The 17,585-nt window shown below is 34.5% G+C and overlaps 1 protein-coding gene across 15 annotated transcripts in view; it reads left to right on the top strand.

Annotated features, from left to right (window-relative positions):
* EML5 (EMAP like 5) overlaps positions 1–17,585 on the top strand; it is a 160,063-nt gene that overhangs the window by 56,520 nt on the left and 85,958 nt on the right. For all 15 annotated transcript variants that reach the window (XR_009223732.1, XM_058567495.1, XM_058567493.1 and 12 more), the window contains exons 8-10: positions 5,430–5,567; positions 12,428–12,684; positions 13,822–14,034. Coding sequence is in view for 14 of the 15 variants with exons in the window: in XM_058567495.1 (XP_058423478.1) it covers positions 5,430–5,567; positions 12,428–12,684; positions 13,822–14,034 (608 nt within the window). In the remaining variant the exon portion in view is untranslated. The remainder of the gene's footprint in view (positions 1–5,429; positions 5,568–12,427; positions 12,685–13,821; positions 14,035–17,585) is intronic.

The raw sequence follows: 17,585 nt of genomic DNA, 5'->3' as shown, positions 1-17,585 counted from the left end.
ACCATCTGTATATCTTCGTTGGAGAAATGTCTGTTCAGGTCTTTTGCCCATTTTTTAATTGGGTTGTTAATTTTGTTGTTGTTGAGATGCATGAGTTCTTTATATATTTTGGAGATTAACCCCTTATCAGATGTATGGTTTGCAAATATCTTCTCCCAATTGTTAGGTTGTCTTTTCGTTTTGTTGATGGTTTCCTTTGCTGTGCAGAAGGTTTTTAGTTTGATATAGTCCCATTTGTTTATTTTTTCCATTGTTTCTCTTGCCCCGTCAGACATGGTGCTTGAAAATATGTTGCTAAGACTGATGTCGAAGAGCGTACTGCCTATGTTTTCTTCTAGAAGTTTCATAGTTTCAGGTCTTACATTCAAGTCTTTAATCCATTTGGAGTTAATTTTTGTGTATGGTGTAAGGTAAGGGTCAACTTTCGTTTTTTTGCATGTGGCTGTCCAGTTTTCCCAACACCATTTGTTGAAGAGACTTTCTTTTCTCCATTGTATGTTCTTGGCTCCTTTGTCAAAGATGAGCTGTCCATAGATGTGTGGGTTTATTTCTGGGCTTTCGATTCTATTCCATTGATCTGTGTGTCTGTTTTTGTGCCAGTACCATTTTGTTTTGGTTACTATAGCTTTGTAGTATATTTTGAAATCAGGGAGTGTGATACCTCCAGCTTTGTTCTTTTTTCTCAGGATTCCTTTAGCTATTCGGGGTCTTTTGTTGTTCCATATAAATTTTAGGATTCTTTGTTCTATTTCTGTGAAGAGTGCTGTTGGAACTTTGATAGGGATTGCATTGAATCTATAGATTGCTTTAGGAAGTATGGACATCTTAACTATGTTAATTCTTCCAATCCAAGAGCATGGAATATCTTTCCATTTCTTTGTGTCTTCTTCAATTTCTTTCAGCAGTGTTTTATAGTTTTCGGTGTAGAGATCTTTCACCTCTTTGGTTAAGTTTATTCCTAGGTATTTTATTCTTTTTGTTGCAATTGTAAATGGGATGGTATTCTTAATTTCTCTTTCTGCTACTTCGTTATTAGTGTATAGAAATGCAACTGATTTTTGTATGTTGATTTTGTATCCTGCAACTTTACCATATTCGTTTATTACTTCTAAAAGTTTTCTGGTGGATTCTTTAGGGTTTTCTGTATATAAAATCATGTCATCTGCAAATAGTGACAGTTTCACTTCTTCCTTTCCAATTTGGCTCCCTTTTATTTATTTTTGTTGCCTGATTGCTCTGGCTAGGACTTCCAGTACTATATTAAATAGGAGTGGTGGCAGTGGGCATCCTTGTCTGGTTCCTGTTCTTAAAGGGATAGGTTTCAGTTTTTCACCATTGAGGATGATATTAGCTGTGGGTTTGTCATATATGGCCTTTATTATGTTGAGGTACTTTCCTTCTATCCCCATTTTATTCAGAGTTTTTATCATATATGGATGCTGTATCTTGTCAAATGCTTTCTCTGCATCTATTGAGATGATCATGTGATTTTTATTCTTCATTTTATTAATGTGGTGTATTACGTTGATTTGCGAATGTTGAACCATCCCTGCATACCTGGAATAAATCCCACTTGATCATTGTGTATAGTCTTTTTAACGTATTGTTGCATGCGATTTGCTAGTATTTTGTTGAGGATTTTTGCATCGATGTTCATCAGTGATATTGGCCTGTAATTTTCTTTTTTTGTGTTGTCCTCGTCTGGTTTTGGTATCAGGGTAATGTCGGCTTCGTAGAATGAGTTAGGGAGCTTCCCCCCCCTCCTCTAATTACTGATTTTTCAAATGGTATGTTAATCAGTTATGCCATTGACTGTCATAGTGCTACTTGATTTTATGGAGGTGGGAGATGCCGTAGCTCTGTGTCCAGGTGGAAACTTGCTGTGGGGCTATACTTTACCCATGTGCTTTGCTAGGAGCTATTTTATAGTCCCTTTTGTTTTAGGAGAACTGCTATTATCAGCTGCTGCATAGCTGTTGAAAAAAGGGCAACTGGTCCTTTAAAAAGTGATTGCTCAGGCTTGTTTCTTTTATTGGTGAGCAAGTTATTTGGAAAGAACTCTTCCATTGAAATCTAAAAATGCTAGTTAAAATGTAAATCACCTTAAAAATGTTCGAAGAAAGTCTCGAGGCTAGGGAACTGTCAGCTGAATTGTGAAGGAAAATGGGAATTTAGGAGCACCAGTGGGCCAAAGCCACTTTTGCCCCGAGGGCATTCTTCTTCCATTGAGAAGTTTAAATTTGGGCTTTCTTTATTGTATTCTCCTGGGGCATTGGGGCCCAGGCGAGTAATCCAACATACCCTGCTAGAACTATAGATGAGGCTCTGAAAAAATATCCTCTGCAAATTTGTATGGGAATGGAGATCTTTTAGTTTTAAGTTTTGATCGCACAAGAAGTATATAAACAGCTTGCTATTGTTATTTAAATGGCATTAATTGTTGTCAAATAACTTTACCACCATATAAGTTTCACATATAAGTACTGCTTTTGCCTTATAATTTTAGATTGAATTCATTAAGAAACAGTATAAAATCTGCAGCAAAAGCTAATTTCCAAAGCCATTCGGTGTTTAATAATAGTAGTTGAGGGCAGTTCTGGTTCAGAAAAATTTCAGTCTTGGCCATGAGATCAAAAATATCGTAATAAGACTTTACCACTGCTAAGCCATTAAGCTGCTATGTGGTAGGGCAAGTCACGATTTTTAGCTTCTATTCCTGACAAAAATTCAGAACTGACAATGGTTAAATCCACAAGAGCAAATGAAGTTCATTGTTAACACTATTTGTTCAAAAACACGATTCAAAATTTTTTTGCAAAATACTTGCTAAAGAATAATACAATGAATAATCATAGGCTTTAAACACTACGTTTTCACAGTCTCTGTCAATTTGTCTCAACCTTTTTTTTCCATACATATTTTTTACCACCATCTGATTCCACTTTATGTTGTATTGGATTAGTGCTTTCTCACTAATGTCTTTGAAAATATTCTAGCCTGTAGTTGTTCTGCACAGACTATTCATAGAAGCTAATTCTTCATCACTTCGAATTTGGCATTAACTGCTTGTAACAACTGAGTAGTATTAGTAACATCTGTTGACTCATCAAGATTCAAGGAAAACCACTCAAAATTATTTGCGTTGCTTTTTAATTAATTTTTGGTGTTGTTCCCAACACCCTCAATTCTTTGAGCAACTGTTCTCGCCAAGACGCTAATAGTCTTAAACAAATTTGTTTTCTCTGGACACATTTCTTCAGCTGCAGCAATCCAAAATGATTTAGTTAATCCATTACCAGCAAGGAGCTTTTCTTGCTTGGCTAACAAATGAACCACTAAAATACTTAGTTTTGTTGAAACCTCATTGTAATTTTTAAATTTGTAAAGAAATTCTGTGATGAGATTAATTCTCATCTGTGATTCTGATCTGTTTTAAATTTTCCAATTTTGTGATGGAAAACTCTCATCAAATTCTGTGATGATCTGTTTTAAATTTTCCAATTTTTCTGACCATTGCTTTCCTGTGAGTTGAAAATATTGTGATGAGTGCTTAGCCTGGTAATGTTAATGTATATTTGTAGTCTTTTAGGACAGCTATAGAGTCATTGCATAATAAACACAATGCTTTACCATCTAATTTAATAACAGTATGATCCCCACTCCACTGTGCCTTAAAAATGCAACATTTGAAGTTTACTTTTCTCTTTTTTTTTTGTTTTGACATGATATAATACAATGTTACCATATGATAATACATGTAGCACTCAAAATTCTGTCAAGTTATAACCATGTTACTGCAATTTGTAGTGCACTGAAGAAGCAGTGCAAGGTGATATGAGCATCACATACCATCTACCAGCTCTTTTGCAGTGACTCAACTCTGCCTCTGTAGTGTGAAGGTGGCCACAAACGATAGGTGTGGCTGGTTCCTGTAAAACTTGATTTATGGATACTGATATGTGAATTTTATGTAGTTTTCTCACGTCTCAAAATGTTATTCTTTTAATTTTTTTCAACCACTTTAAAGTGTAAAAACCATTCTTAGCTTGCAGACTGTGCAAAAACAGGCAATGGGCCCAGTTTGGCCCAAAGGCTGTGGTTTGTTGACCTCTGTGGTAGAGCATAGAAAGTCTTCAGTAAATACCATATTTAATGTTGAAATATTGGAAGTTTTCCTTTGAAATCAGGAAGAAGACAATGATGCCCACTTAAACCATTATATTTTTCGTTATATTCAGTTGTGGGCTAGAAGTCTTTATCAGCACAGTAAGGCCAAATATGTATGTATTTATATATGGAGAGATATCTAGATATTTGGATCGGAAAGGAGGAAACAACTGTCATTTGCAAGTGTTATGACTATATATATAGAAAATCGAAAGGAAAGTGCAGAGAAATTATTGGAATTAAAAAGAGAATTTAGCAAATTTCCCAGATTTAAAAACAATATGTAAAATAATTTTTCCCATAAAACAGCAACAAGCAGAAGTTTTTTTTTTCTTTTTTTTTGTGAGGAAGATTGGCCCTAAGCTAACTTCTATTGTCAATCTTCCACTTTTTTTTTTTTGCTGTGGCTGATTAGCCCTGAGCTAACATCTGTGCCCATCATCCTCCACTTTGTATATGGGATGCTGCCACAGCATGGCTTGACTAGCAGTATGTAGGTCCGCACCTGGGATCCGAACCTGTGAACCCCGGGCCGCCAAGGTGGAGCGCAGGAACTTAACCACTACAGCACTGGGCCGGCCCCCAAGCAGAAGTCTTTTTTAAAGATACTGCTATAAAAACATTTAACAGTCTGCTTAGTTTTGCTGATCTTTTCCTAACCTCTTGGGTAGATGCCTGTTCATTAAATTGTAGCCTTTGTTTTTATAATATCTGCATTTAAAGTTTTCCGTAAGTACTATTTCAGCTATATCCTACAAGTTTTGATATGAAACAGTTTTGTTCTAACTTACACTAATTTTCATTAGGATTTTGTCTTTGTCCTTTAGGTTATTTGGAAATATGATTCTTACTTTTCAAACAATGGGTGTTTTCGACTTATCTTTTTGTTATAGCTTTCTAACATTAAAATCTGGAATAGACCCTAAATTTGCGCAGTCTTAAGTGTTCTTTAAATTAAAAGACTATATATATTGTATATACCATATACCACTATACTGTATATATATATCTCCCCTTTGATCGGGTTAGACGTCATCTACCTAAAATGAATGATTAGAAAAAATTAATGTCCTTATATTGTTTTAAAAAATAAAAGATTCTGTCAACCTTTGTTACTTTAAGAATTCCTTGCCACAAAGCATACATTTAAAATCTAGATTTATCTTACTTACTTCAAATGAGATTATTTTAACCAAAATCTTTTCATAGAGTCTATCATTTTTTAAGCGTACATTAACTATTATTTTAATTAAATGTTACAGGATATGGAGCCTAGTAGATCATGCACTAATAGCAAGGTGTAATATGGAAGAACCAATTCGTTGTGCAGCTGTAAATGTAGATGGAATCCATCTTGCCCTTGGAATGAAGGATGGCTCATTCACTGTACTTCGAGTAAGGTATGGTATTAGGGTAGAAATAGAAACAGATAGTAAATTTCTGTTAAATGAGATAGAATATGTAATACTCATTGTTTTTACCCATTTTCTTTTTCCTCTCCCTTCTTAATATATATTTCAGATATTAGTTGCATTAAGTATAAAAAAGTATATTTATTAAAATGACTTTGTCAGAGAATTAGGTTAGCTCAAAAATCTTGGATTTGGGGGTTAAGAATGCTTGGTTGATTAATGGCTAGAATTTTGAACAATAAATTTGGGTCCTGACTTCCATTTCTTGGTAGTATTGATTTTCAGGTATGATCCTCTGCTTGAGGATCAAAAGGGGATTGAAAGGGGCAGTGGGGAAGGTGGGGTGAAGAGGAGACTTTGAGGCTGTTAAAAATGGGTGAGTATTTTTGTTGTTGTTATTTGCAGCCTTATGCCTTGAAAAAAGTGCCTGCATCTTTTCCTTTGTTTGGGTAATTAGAAAGGTTTAAAAAATTCATTAGAGCCATTAACATCTTTTGTTGAATTATAGGTATGGTGCATTCGATTGAATTCTATACAGCCATTAAAAAATTTGGTATAGATCCGTGCATGTTCACATGGTTAGGTATTTATGAAATCTTTTTTCTCCAGCTTAGTGAATGGTTGGACCATCCACCTAATTGCCCAATCCAGAAACCATTAATTTATTTTTCTCTTTTGCCTTCCTTGTCTAGTTAATCACAGAGTTCTGAAGAATCTGCTTCCTAAATAGCTTTCAAATAATCTACTTCCTTCCATTCTCACTATTGTACTCTTGTATAGACTTTGATCATCTTCTAACTGAATTGGTGGAATAGCATTTCAGCTGGTCTCCTTACCTCCTATTTTGCTTCCTTCAAGACCTTTTTTCACTCTACAGTTATAGTGAGGCCTTTTGTTGTTGTTGTTGTTGAGGAAGATTCGCCCTGAGCTAACATCTGTGCCACTCTTCCTCTATTTTGTATATGGGTTGCTGCCACAGCATGGCTGACGAGTGGTGGAGGTCTGTTCCCGGGATCCAAATCCGTGAACTTGGGCTGCCGAAGCAGACCATGCTGAGCTTAACCACTATACCAGGGGGCCAGCCCCAGTGATATCTTTTAAAACACATTTGTTTGCATCCCCCCTCTTTCTAAAGTATGATAAAGGCTTTGCACTGTCCTTGGGATGAAGTTCGTAATCCTTAACGTAGCCTGTAGTGCTTATCTCTCCAGTCTGTTTCTTTCTACCTAAATCTCTTTCAACATGTATAAAACATCTTTTGCTTCTTCATATACATCATGTTCTATTGTACTTCTGAGCTTCTATAGATGCTGTGACAGGCTTTTACAATGAGATATGCTAAAATTTTTCTCTTAAACTAATTTTTTTATTGTGATAAAATATGCAGAATATAGAATTGGCCATTTTAACCATTATTTTTTTTTAAAGACATTTGGTTTTATTTATTTATTTTGTGTGTGTGTGTGTGTGTGTGTGTGTGAGAGGAAGATCAGCCCTGAGCTAACATCCATGCTAATCCTCCTCTTTTTGCTGAGGAAGACCGGCTCTGAGCTAACATCTATTGCCAGTCCTCCTCCTTTTTTTCCCCAAAGCCCCAGTAGATAGTTGTACGTCACAGTTGCACGTTCTTCTAGTTGCTGTATGTGGGACGCGGCCTCAGCATGGCCAGAGAAGTGGTGCGTCGGTGCGTGCCCGGGATCCGAACCCGGGCCGCCATTAGCAGAGCGTGTGCGCTTACCCACTAAGCCACAGGGCCGGCCCCATTTTAACCATTTTTAATGTAAAATTCTGTAGCGTTAAGTACATTTATGTTGTTTTTCAACCAAGAATTTAAGATGCATGTAAGAGTTCCTATCATATAGCTGGTATGCATAAAAAATAGTGGTTATTTTTTTAATTATACATTTACTTGCCCTTTCAATTATTATATATGCAAGAAACTGAGTGAATAAGTTCTTATCTCTAATAAGTCAGTATTTTAGCAACTGAGTCCAACATTGCTGACAGGATCATTGGAGTGTTATGACTGTTATGAGTGTTATGAGAGTATTATGACTGTTAAATGCCTTTGTAATTTAACCACAAAATTCTAACTCACAAAATATTCTTAATCCTTCGAAATTTACCTGGTCACTGTTTCTTCTTGGTTTACTGTGTAGATTTTCCATATCATAAAGCAGGATTCATAAGTATAGCAGTACTAAAGTACCCTGACAGGAGTGGTTATGTTATGATTGGAGGAACATAGACTAGATTAGAATACAAAACACTAATTCTTAAATTGGGGTATAAGGTGATGTGCCAGGGCAAAGTCACATAACTTCCTAGAACATCTCTTTTCCATATGATAAAAAATGTTAACAATTTTATATTAAAAGAAACACTGATGTCATGGTGTCAAATGAAAAATTGCAAATATTTTTCAAATTAGAAGATATGTAACTTTGACTTATAGTGGGCTGTATGGTGTTATCAACACCAAACTCCTCAGAGGCACTCATTCATTCTCATGAATAGTTAGGGAGACTTCAGTGGAAGAGCTTGATTGATAAGCACTGTTAATAAATTATGCTGTAGATGGAGTAAGGTTTCTTGCAGGTTGTGGGGTAGACTTGAGTTGTAAAAACATTAGCATTACCATTTTAGATTCTACCGATGGCTAGCCATTTGTCTCTTTCTGACAGTGTCACTACATTATATCAACTTTAAAAGGATTAGGATAGTTTTTCCCTAACCATACATCCATTTAAAATTTTTTTTCAACCTATTTATATTTTGTCTGCCCCATTTCTTGGGAGTAATAAATTCCAAAAGTTGTTTCCTGGTTTTAAAAAAGTAACTCTTTGTGTATGACCATTACTTTTTTACCTCAGAGTTTTTTTGTCCCTTTCCGCCTGTGCCAAGAGCACTATTAAAACATACTCCAATATGTCCTATCTTGAAATTCTTGCCTCAAACCTAAGTCTATTTATATCACATTTCTGCTCTCCTATCTTTCATAGTAAAATTCTCAAAAAATTGCCTAATTTACTGTCTCTCTTTTCTTCCAATTAACTTATCGACTTTCTACCCCCATTCCAGTATAGCTTGCCTTCATCTTGACATTGAAAAACCCTCACCAATTAGTACCCTGTCACTAAAGCCAGGAGATGTTTTTTCAATTCTCATCTAAATAGATTCTCAGCAGTATTTGACTCCCTTAACCACTTACTCCTTCTCAAAACATTCTCTTCCCTGGCTTTGGGTGTTAATTTTCTTGCTCTTTTCAGCCTACTTCTCTGACTCCATTTTCTTTGTAGGCTAATTCTCTTCTGCCTACCCAGCAAATATTGGAGTGTCTCAAAGCTCAGATCTAGGCTTTCTGCTCCTTTTTTTCTATATTTTCTCCTTAAGTAATCTTATCCTGCCTCTAGCTTCAGTTACCACCCGTAGCCTGATGATCCCAGATGCACAGCCCTAATCCTGATCCTCTAAATTCTAGCCGTGCGTATCCAGTTGCTTATTTAGCATCACTTGGATGTCTCAAAGGCGTCTGCAATTCAGCACGTCCAAAACTGAACCCATGATCCTCCCTCACAAACTGGGCTGTCTGTGTGGGCCCTATTCCAGTGATTGGCACTGTTGTCTGTGTTCTTGTACAAGCCCCAAACCGTGGGAGTTATCCTCGATGCCTCTCTCTCTAAGCCACCATTTCTGTTTTTTTTTTTTTTTGTGAGGAAGATCAGTCCTGTGCTAACATCTGCCAATCCTCCTCTTTTTTTGCTGAGGAAGACTGGCCCTGGCTAACATCCATGCCCATCTTCCTCCACTTTATATGGGACGCCGTCACAGCATGGCTTGCCAAGTGGTGCATCTGTGCGGGCCTGGGATCCGAACCGGCGAACCCTGGGCTGCTGCAGCGGAGCGCACACACTTAACCGCTTGCGCCACCGGGCTGGCCCCTAAGCCACCATTTCTAATCCATCGCCACATCCTCTTGATTTTAGTTGCCTGATGAATTTTCTAGGAGCATTTTAATTAATGTTTGTGAATAAGATTAGAGTTATAATATCTTTAACAGATACTATAGATTATATACTATAACAGTATAGACTATAATATGTATTATAATACTATATGTTACAAATCATTTCTCTTCTTTCTGAACCTTGAGTGACCACCATCTGTAGTACCCTTCTAATTGGTCTTGACCCTACTATTATACTCTTTCAGTTTTGTTTTATACTGTCGAACCAGATCAGTGATCTGATTGATTCATCCTACTCTAGCTTAAACTCACAAATTAAGGCCAGAAATCTTAAGATCTTTGGGGCCTTTTATGATTTTCCTTCAGCCTTCCTCATCAGACTCATCTCGCACCAAAGACCCCTTTGCTTGTGTCAGGCAGACTACACTGGCCTTCTCAAGTTGAGCTTGAATACTTGCTCTTGTCGTCAGCTCTTTTACATACTGTTATCTCTGCTGGAATGTGGGCTCTTTCCCTCCCAGTTCCTGTCTTCTGCTGAGCTAAGTCCCATTAATTTTTCAGAATGAAGTTTAAATTCCACTTCCTTTGGTCTGTCTCTGCTAACTCTCTCAGCTAGAAACGGTTCTCCTGTTATATGCTCGGATCAACACTCTGATCATCACTTTACTTCTGTGAGGTGTTGTGTTACAAATCGCTAATGTATGAGTATTTTTAGGCTTTGACCTCTCTCTGCTTCTTAAGGAAACCATTCAATTCACGTATCAGTTTACCAGAAGACTTAATTCAGAATTTTTTTTAATTAATACATTTTCATCTAATAGTCTTCTTCCCTATAAATTTGTCAAACTTCTTCATGAGAGAAGATAGTCATAATTCATTGTATTGATGTAATAACGTAGTAAATACTATAAAACCAATCAGTCAGTCAGAATCTCTCTTTCCGTCACTATTGGTTTCTTCTGTGTGTCTGCGTGTTTGTTGGTGGGCAGAGGCATGGTGGCAGAAAGCAAGAGACAACCTGGGACGTAAGCCATGCTTATTTCTCTCGTTAATTGGGAACAGTTAAGTCTGTAGAACAAAAAAGCAGTAAAAAATACCAAAATAATTCTGGAGAATTTTCCAGGAGCATTTTAATTAATATTTGTGAATAACATTAGAATGATAATATATATAATAAAGAAGGCATGAAAAATAAAAACTATCAAATAGTGCCTTAGATGTTTTCGTAAAAATCTTACTCAATATAGATATAGATGGCTGGCTAGATGGATGGATGGATAGACGGATATGGAGAAAGGGAAATAAGATGCATGGATTTAATTAAAAGTTAAAGGAAGGAGTCAGTGGGAAAAGTACAGGTAGCTATATGAGTCTACGCTTACGAAGAGGACCTTGCAAGTGGCAAGGTCTAAGGCAAAAGTGGTGTTGACCAGAAAAGCTTTAAAAAAAAAAAGTACTTTTTTTCCTTCATTTGTTTTGTTTTATTTTGATCCTCTTTTATAGTTAAGGGGCTGATTTTCATCTCATTCTTTATATAATTAACACCAGGGTAAAGCTCAAACTCCTTGGCAACATATCAGATCTGTCACACATTGTCTTCAATTTCTCTCTTTAACCACATCAATCACCACTTATTCTTGTATCCACATTGTATTATCACCTGTTCTTCAAATGTGCCATATACTTGCTTACTTCCATGCCTTTGCTCATGCTGTGTCTTCTTCCTAGAAAACCTTCCTTCCTCTTTTATACTTAGCCAACTCCTCCACTTTTATGTGCAAAAGAGATATCAGTCTTCCTTGGTCCCTTCCTGCCTTCAGTCTAATCTTAACCCCTTTTCACTATTTCTTATAGAAACTCACAACATTTTATCAATTATAAAGTATAATTGCTTTATATCCATCTCTCACAGAAGAAGATGAATTCATCTTTGTATCGCATGTGCCTGAAACAAAGTTAAGTACTTAGTGTTACTGAAAGAAATTTAAGTTTGATTGCTTTAAATTGTCCATATAGAAACTTTAAAAATTAGGAGATATCTATTTAAACTTCTGTTTTTGAAATTATCTACTTGGATCATTTCAGATGGGTAATGCAAAATTTATGTGGAAAAAAGTCCCTGGCACTAACTGGAAACAGGAATTCTCACTTCTTCCTGCCCTTCTCCCTCCCTGTCTCCCTCTCCTCCCACTGCCCACTAACTCCACAACTTTGGAAAGTCCGTGGTGTTAAACTAAATGTTGATCCATTTTTATGGCTGTTACCAATACCTGCATTATTTTGGAAACTCAGTTATAAGGCATCATTGAAAAAAATGTTTAACTTCACTGGTTGACGTGGTCCGTAATTGGGAAGACTCTGTGTTCTATTAAAAAAAGTCAAGGAGGTTGAAATAAAAATAACTAGTGGTAGCTATATAAAGATATACATTCAAATGTATTACTGAAATAATATAAATCAATTCCTTCTTTTTAAATTTCCTGAATGTAACTTTGCACATTTGGCTCATTACAAAAATTTATTTGAAAGTCATGGTGTTTGTAATTAAGTGTTTTTCATAAATTCAGTATTTATAAGGAACTTCATCATAAAAATCTGACTTTATTTCCTTTATTGTTTGACTTTAGAAATTTAGTATGAATCTCTAAACTACTTAAAAATAATTTAGGAACTGAAATCAGCATTTTTATCTACTTCCAGCATATATTGTTCTCATATATTTCTGTTCAACAAAATAATTATTCCTGAATTAATACTTGTCTCATTTACATTTGTTTTACAGTTTATAAATACTTAATATAGCCTCACAGTCATTTGAGACAGATTTGAAGACTGAACTAGTTCTGTAGTGACTTTTTCATATGATCTTGTTTTTTTACAGAGATATGACAGAAGTTGTACATATTAAAGATAGGAAGGAGGCAATTCATGAGTTAAAATATTCACCAGATGGAATGTACCTTGCTGTTGGATGCAATGATGGCTCAGTTGATATTTATGGAGTTGCTCAGCGTTATAAAAAATTTGGGGAATGTGTCGGATCAGTTAGTTTCATCACTCACCTGGACTGGTCCTCCGACAGTAGATATTTACAGACAAATGATGGAAATGGTAAAAGACTTTTTTATAGGATGCCAGGTAAAAATTTCTAGTAAAGTATATATAATTTGTAGATTTTTAGTGCCTATAAAATATTTTAGAATTTCACTAGAAGCAGAGTGTAAGTTACATTTGATTACAGGAAATCAAAGAAGATCTGAGCTAATATTTTGGGCATTGTGATCTTTTCTATAAGGCTGCCCTATTGTATTGAAATACTTTTGGTCCTTAATTAAAACTAATTTGCTCGGAGGATCTAAGACAGACCTACTTTATGCTGAATTCCCTGCCATGTGAGTGGTATATGGTAAAGTCCAAGTATATATTAGGAAGTCAAAATGCCATTTATAATGGGTGGAAATAACTAACTAAATATAATTGCTACAAATGTTTGGCCATAAATTGTTTGAAGTTTTTTGTGGTTACCTCAAAAAACTTTGCAAATATTATTAATATAGCTAACAAACTAAATTTGAAAAACAGAGTTCCCATCAAAGATTTAAAAAGAGAAGAATAAAAACAGAACCATCAAAATATTATCTGTCACTACTTTATTTAGTATGATGCTTGGTGAATTAATCACTATTTTCCAGTAATTTATTTGATAAGACTAACTGCATAGTTAAATTAATGCATCTCCTCAAAAGCTTTTTTCATTAACAATCTGTGTGTAATGAAGATTGACTGAATCCTAAAGTCTTGTTACCTGATGGAAATGTATTACTCCCCACTTGTCCATCCTTCCTGGTCCTTTTCAGTTCTCTTTTTTTCCTCAACCATGTTATCTTCTTAGGTCTCTTTTTTTAATACTCAAGTTGCCACGTTCTGATAGCTTTTACTTTTTCTTCAAACTTACCCTGTCGTGACTAATCCATAGCATGATTTTAATGGAGTTCAGTTTTATTCTCCACATGGCTGAACCTGCTAAGCTACATCATAATCAAATCTATGTGTGTCTCGGAATCAATATAATTTTGGTGGTGGCTTTTTTTTTAATTCTTTGCATTTAATTTTCTCCTCTTCTTAACATATTCACCTACCTATTCATGTATTCTCCTTTAACTGGAGTGAGAAGATGTTTAAATTTTAGAATTTGTCATATTATGAGTACAATTTATGCTTGAGTAACAGTCAAATGAAATAACTACTTAAATTAAGATTCTGTGTTATTTTTAGGAGGAAAAGAAGTGACAAATAAAGAAGAAATAAAAGGTGTTCATTGGGCTTCATGGACATGTGTTTCAGGCCTTGAAGTAAATGGAATTTGGCCCAAGTATTCAGATACCAATGATATAAATTCAGTAGATGGAAACTATATTGGCCAAGTTTTAGTTACAGCTGATGACTATGGAATTGTAAAATTATTCCGATATCCTTGTTTAAGAAAAGGTATCTTTTCTTTCAAAATATTATTAAGTAACCTCTCTCTTTTATAAAAGACTTTTTAAGTTCTCACAGAAAATTAGTTTTGAGATAAATAAGAGGGTTTATATTTTTAAAAATATGTGTACTGATTATTTTGGTGAAGGATTTCATGAAAATGAAAAGAATTAGCTACCTTTTATTTTGCTAATTCAAAAATTATTGTCATATGTTATGTTTAATTTTGGACATGAAATATTTATTAGAAAATTATTTTTGAATTCATATATTTGAATAGATTAATACTTTACCTCTTTCTTTTTAAAGAATCATTTTTCTTTCCACTTCCAGAATTGCTTCATATAGTTAGACTATACAATGATAGTTATACTTTTCTTATGGCTTATTACCTTTAATCATTTAACTTGTTGAACATATATCTTTTAGGAGACATTTTTCTTAGGTCTTTTTCTCAAGAATTCTGATGAAGTAGTCAACTGTACAAGTTCAGGTCACAGTTGGGAACCTGTTAATTTGTTGGTTAGTTTTCATGTACAAGTGTGTTTTTGCTTAAATCCTTAACATATATTGTTTTGACATTTGTTAATTTTCTATAACAGTGGGTGTAAGAAAAATAAGAGGTCTTATCATTGGTTATTTTCTATACATTTTATGTATCACCTTTTTTTCTTGGATCTCTTCTCAAGCAATGATATTAATCATTTGTTCATAGACCTGGGTATAATTAAATGAAATGCTGTATTAGTCATTTATTTATTCCATGCCTTGTTCCATAAAGTATTTGAATCAGCTTATAACAAGTCCATAAGTACTAAAATACTTATATGAATAGAGAATTAGTATGAGGGGAAATTTAATAGGAGTACTCTATTAAAATCAGATAAAGAAAATGACGGTAGTTAAACATTAAAATTGAATCTGAGCTTCCTGGAAACTGAAAATAAAATAATACAAACAGGGCACAAAATAATTTTCATTGCAGTTATTTTTTTAAAAAGCCTATTTACTACTCAAGAAAGCAAATTTCTTCTGATATTTAATTTTCAAAGAACTCTCTCCTATAGTATGAGGCTTAATATTAGGTGCAGCGAGTGTATTCCTAGAGCATCAGCATCTGTAGCAGGTGCAGAAATTATTTTCATTTGGTTGTTGATAAAAGCTGTTGGGCAAGTGTTAAAATGCAATTTAGTAAAAAGTGATTATGGGAACTGCTGATACAGTTTTATTTAAATAGGTAGTCCTTTGATGTCAATCTTAAGGGTTCAATTTTCCCAGAAGTCTAGGGTGGTATTTCTGTTGTGCCTCTACAATAAAGTGGTGAGTTCCAGACCCTGCCATCTATGCCATGTTGTCGATTCCTGCCTACAAGGTGTCAGCTTCCTAGGTGCATATTTAATTGCATCCATAAGTAATGCTAAGTGTGTTAATAAAGGCTAGCTCAAAAGCACTTAAAGTATCCTATTTCTGGATCCTATCACATAGCCAGGACATGAGAGTCACCAATCACAACGAATTTTATTGTGACTCAAAATGATACGTGCCTAGTTAGAAGGTGTGAGATTCAATAAGATTTATCATGATGATCTTAATCTTAGATGTTGCTTCTGCTCACTGTTTCACATACTGACCTCTAGGCAAAAACAAAAATGCTTTACTTTGCTGGGTTTTCTTAGTCAAGTGGATGGGATTTATTGACGATTTTTATCTTTTGCAACAGGGAAGACTATTTTTTTTTGCGTGGTAATTTTATTTCGTTTATAAAATGTATAGTAGTTTTCTAAATTACTGTGGGAATATTCTACCAAAGTCTAAGAAAAATTAGTCTTGGTCAGTCACTGCTTCAAGAATATAAATATAAATTGTTTTTCTTATTTTCCTTTCTGTTAGAAGTTTGTTTTATGGTAAGCGTTTTTATTTCTAGGCACTTGTGAGTCAGCTTGAATCTATGGGTAGGTAATTGGGAGAGGAGAAGATAGAATATAACTACCGCATGTTTAAAGGATTAGTAGAAATATTTTAAGATTCTGTGTTTTTGAATTCATGTACTTGCATAAAGTTAGCAGTATTACTAGAAAAATTGTTTCTTTTAGATTAGTAATTTTAGATCACTTTAGATTTAAATTCATTAGATTATGAATTTGTACATTATTTCATACATTAACTTCTACTGTTGATCCAACTTAAGTTTGGGAAACGATTGTGTCTGATGTATTAATATATTTTAGATATCCACTTAGGTAATATCCATTGCATTCTAAGAGTGCAGCTTTTACAAAATATTGAAAGAAACTAAATAATAGAATTAGCTTATATTATAGAATCATTGTAATTGAAACACAAAATGTATGAGGCTAGCTCAGAGAGCATGATCCTCTTCTGCATTTAGCCCCCTCAAATCCCAGCCCATAGCATTACTCCTCGTTTTTATTTTCCCCCGTTATTATCCTCTTTCTCTCTAGATTCTCCTGCTCTTGACCATAATGTTTGTCAGTGAGACTCTTCCCAGGCGGCAGCACAGGGGCTATAGTGGAGGGTGAGGAGGTGGGAGTAGGGGAGTAAGGGCAGGGTTGCTTTAATCTAACACCTCCATCACTGTTAATAATTGCCAAGACTCTCTCTATACTTGATGAAAAATTATATTTGGTAAAAATATTTCCTTAGATTACAAGAGAAAATTCATTGGAAAAACAAATATCAAACAATAAAACACATTTATGATGGGGACTTAGCTCTGTTTTTCTAAGATTCATCCATATTGTTGCATGTAGCACTAGTGTATTTGTTTCTCACTGCTGTAAAATACTGTTGTGAATATATGATACAATTCATGCATTTATTCTCGTATTGATGGACATTTGGGTCATTTCCAGTCTTTTGCTATTATATGCAAGTTTCTCAAAGATGTATACCTAGGAGTGAAATGGCTGGGTCATAGAGAATTTATAAGAAAATGCCAAATTGTTTTCCAATGTGGTTATACCATTCTACAAACGCTGTTGATCACGTTCTCTTCAGCACTTGGCATTGTCACACTTTTTAATTTTTGTAAATCTAGTTAGTGTAAATGGTATCACATTGTGGTCTTAGTTTACATTTGTCTAACTACTAATGAAGTTGACCGTCTTTTCCAATATTTTTTAGTCTTCTGCATTTCTTCTTCTGTCAAACATAAGTTCGTATCTTTTGCCTCATTTTCTATAGTTTTCTTTTACTGGTTTGTCAAAGTTATTTTATATTCTCTAGAAACAAAAGATTTGTAATTTTTCTGGATTGCAAATGTGTTTTCCCAGTTTGTGACTTGTCTTTTTATTTTCCTAATGATGTCTTTTGTTGACCAGCTCTTAATTTCACTCTAGTTAAATCTATTTATCTCTTTTTTTCTGCATAGTGCTGTTTTGTATATTAAGAAATTCTTCCTTTTACTAGGATCATAAAGATATTCTCAGATTTTGTGTCTAGAAGTTTTAAGGTCATTAAAACATAGTTAAATGGGAAAAAATCATTTGTCATATTACTACAATTTATTGAAGAGATTTAGCTCATATTAACTTTGTGTT

This window comes from Diceros bicornis, chromosome 24 (assembly GCF_020826845.1).
Source record: "Diceros bicornis minor isolate mBicDic1 chromosome 24, mDicBic1.mat.cur, whole genome shotgun sequence".
Taxonomy (NCBI): domain Eukaryota; kingdom Metazoa; phylum Chordata; class Mammalia; order Perissodactyla; family Rhinocerotidae; genus Diceros; species Diceros bicornis.
The sequence above is the reverse complement of the archived record's forward strand: the minus strand, read 5'-3'. Positions and strand labels throughout refer to the sequence as shown.